At 34.8% G+C, this 3699-nt stretch overlaps 1 protein-coding gene across 1 annotated transcript; it reads right to left on the bottom strand.

The window, feature by feature from the left end:
• Positions 1–1056: 1056 nt before the first annotated feature.
• Positions 1057–2613, bottom strand: LOC133825713 (cytochrome P450 CYP94D108-like). Its single transcript, XM_062258622.1, has one exon. It carries the CDS (start codon positions 2611–2613, stop codon positions 1057–1059), a length of 1557 nt encoding a protein of 518 aa, XP_062114606.1.
• Between the last annotated feature and the right edge of the window lie 1086 nt (positions 2614–3699).

The raw sequence follows: 3699 nt of genomic DNA, 5'->3' as shown, positions 1-3699 counted from the left end.
GTATATATATGTTTATATATGTATATACTATTGTTCAACGAAGTGACAGGTACAAAAGAAGATGAATGCGCATAGTCTCAATCAATTGCACCTAATGCATGTTTGGTTTGATAGTTAATGGTTGTTATGATATTTAAATGTCTACAGGGCCAAGTCATATGTAATATTTGTATCCTATCGGTATAATATTATGTATGATTTATTTGATTGCCATATATGTGTTAGACAATATTATGGTGGTTTGATTATATTGTCCAAGTGGGAGAATGTTAGAATTATTGTTATGAACTAATATAATTATAGACATTATTCCATAATCACAATCATTAGCTAAAGTGCCTACTAATTACTAATAACCATAATGGGATGGTTTACACTTACTAATTGCATTAGAGACACATGGTAGCACCCTAATGACTGTAGGTTGGCCCATTGAACCATAGTGCATCATATCTAATAATATAAGCCCAATAGGCCCAATATACCCCTTAGGGTAAGAAGGCATATACGAGACACACATATATATATATAACATATATGTTGTTGGGTGAAGACAAGTATGTGGTTTTGGTAAGAGTTGCTCTCCATAAGTTCTCTCTTGTATTGCGATTTTCTAATTTTGTTTGTGTAGATTGTGAGAGAATCAAAGATGAACATTGGAGACTCAATGTCAGATATGTTTTATCTTTATATATTTAAATCAATACTCTAAATAAAATGTGTTCTTGGATTGTTACATGAGCATATAATATTATTTTGAATCTGATTTATGGATTTAATGCTCAAAATATTGTTTACAATTTAACAAATATATCATATAAATAAATAAATAAAGGACCAAAAACAAAACAGAAAACAATAGCCGTCCCCATTAATGAAATTATTTTCAAGAATTACTCAAACACATCATTCATAAAAATGACAACATAAGTTCACTTTATACATAACGAGTGACTACATCAATATATATCATAAAAGGAGAATTCAAAAGCCTCACTTTTCCGCGAAACCAAACGAGATTATTATTAATGCTGATAATAAAGATTATCAGTCACACTAAACGGATCTTTTACTAACCCTCACCGGTAAACCACCTTTCATTCGTAAAGTCACAACATGCAAATTCTCTGGACACGTGTCTTCATCCAATACGCCAACTTCAAACTTCTCAAGCACCGACGCTGCAATCGACTTCATCTGAATATAAGCCATTTCTTTGCCCAGACACATTCTCGGACCGCCATGAAATACAGGATACCGGTACGGATTCTCCGGCCGAAATACTCCATCGACCAGCCACCTCTCCGGCTTAAACTCAAGGCAATTCTCACCCCATATACTCTCCATTCTCCCCATGGCGTACGGATGAAACGACACCATAGTACCCTTGCCCACCATTGTCCCATCCGGCCAAACGTCGTCGTTTAGACACACTCTCGAATTCACCGGCACAGGTGGGTAAAGTCTCATACTTTCCGAAATCGCGGCGTGCATGTATTGCATATCTCTGATTTGATCGAAACTATACGTGTTACTATTGTTGAAATTTGTAGCATCAGTTCGAGCCCGAATTAGCTCAAGCTCTTTCAAGATATTATGTTGGATTTCCTGCCTGGACGATAGGACCCAAAAGAACCAGGATAGAGCTGAGGATGTGGTATCTCGTCCTGCGATAATCATATTAGTGACAATATCTCTCAAAAACTCGGGCGAGTTTAGTTCGTCGTCTCCGATAAATCTCGACAATAGGTCTCCTTCTGTGTTTTTTTCTTCCTTGGATAAAGACTCCTTTCTTGACTTTATAATACTATCAGCAAATTTATGAATGGTTAAGATTAATTGTTTCAGACGTTTCTCTGATCCAACGTTGAGAAACCTCTTAATCCTCCAGAGAAAGGGAATAAAATTCATGAACCTAGTGGAGCTGATTTCGACCGCTTCTGCCAAATCCCTCATGAATTTATCGCCGGCACCACCGCTGTCGGCTCCGTGGATGGTGCCGAGACAACCCGGGTCAAAGTCGAAAGCCAATTGACAGATATTATCGAAAGCGAATCTCTCCAAAACGTCTTGTAAATCTATAATCTGACCCGTTTCGGAGGCCTTTTCCAGAATCGGAAGTAACCTAGTTTGGATCTCGACGACTACGCTTTTAACGACAAAGTTTCTCAAGGACTTGGTACTGAACTCGTGGCTCACAGCCTTTCGTTGCACCTTCCAGCACTCCGCGTCGGAGTTAAATATTCCTCCGCCAAGCAGTTCGCCCATGAGTGATATCATAAAGTGGCCTTTAGGGTAATTGTCGAAGTTGTTCTTCGCCAAGTGCTCCATGTTTAGAGGGTTGGCGGTTTCGACAGTCGGTTTGTTGAAGGGCCGTTTTAAGACTAGGGTGCTTTTAGGGTTTTGTTTTAGAATATCGGTGAACCAGTCGAGTATTCTGTTTCGGTTCTTGATGAACTCCAGCAGGTGGCCGAGTATAGGGTAGCGTTTGATGATGATGATGGTAGAATTTGTAATATTAGGTTTCTTTGGTCTTGTTTGATGAATGTGAATGAAGAGATAGAGAGAAGAGAGAAGGAAGAAAAATGAGGTTAGAGCAGAGAAGAGCTCCATTGAAAAAATCAGAGATAGAACGTGTGCCTAGCTGTGAATATAAACTATGTGTGGGTATATAAATACACACAAAGGATTGACTTAATTTTCACTTTAATTAGTCCTTATTACATGCATTAAATAAATATAAATATAACAAACGTGTCAATTAATTTAGTGGGGTCATATCTTCTTGTGGTGATTTTATTCTGATATTTTAAACATATACAAACAAGTTTGAAGTTTCCATTATATGCATTTAAAAAGGAAAAAAAAAAACAAGTTCCATCGATATGTCTAATTTAGGAAATAAGTACGTTGTTAATTATCGGTGATGAAGAGAGTTATTTATTTATTTTGTTATTAATTAATTGAAGGAAATAAGTAGCTTTTGTTTTGTGGAGGTCAACTTAAATATAATAAAGGAAAAACCATAAACGGGGTTGTCCTCACGTGCTCCCTTCCCTTACTTCTTACTCTCCACTGGGAGCCGATATTAATCTTATTATATCATCTTGCCAAGATTTATTATAATAGCTAGTCATCCTTATTATATAAGTATACATTATTTTTATTAAAGGGTTCCTTGGCAAATCAATTATTTTTTAAAGTTATTTTGCAATTTGACTTATTTTTAATAGTTTTTTACAAAATGATATCTCATAATTTAGACATCTAATCAAAAATTTAGACTGGTCGAAAAATTCGAATAAACAGTTGAAAATTTTAGATAGTTGGTCAAAAAATTTAAATAATTTGCCGAAACAAATGTTATTTTTCAAAAAATTATCAAAACTAAGTCATAATCACTTAAAAAAAAAAAAAGACTTCATTTTCACCCATTTTTAAATTGTTTTATATTATATATACTCTGTATGATCTGAATTGCAATAAATAGGTTCGACAGATAATATGTATTTTTATTAGACCGATTAATTCATTTATATATTGTTTATGGGAAAACAGTAGGACTACTTAAGTAAATGGAAATTATATAGAACAGATTGAAAGGAAAAAACAAAAAAAAAAACCGGAAATTTTTTTACGGCGATTCAGTAAAGAAAACTAATTGCTTAGTAAGCAATATACGGAAAGGATTAATGAAAA

Source organism: Humulus lupulus, chromosome 3, assembly GCF_963169125.1.
Source record: "Humulus lupulus chromosome 3, drHumLupu1.1, whole genome shotgun sequence".
Classification (NCBI taxonomy): Eukaryota; Viridiplantae; Streptophyta; class Magnoliopsida; order Rosales; family Cannabaceae; genus Humulus; species Humulus lupulus.
This window is presented reverse-complemented; position numbering and strand designations above follow the sequence as displayed.

Bases quoted from the DNA above. Each gene is read 5' to 3' on its own strand.
- LOC133825713 (XM_062258622.1), bottom strand. From the start codon at position 2,613: ATGGAGCTCTTCTCTGCTCTAACCTCATTTTTCTTCCTTCTCTCTTCT.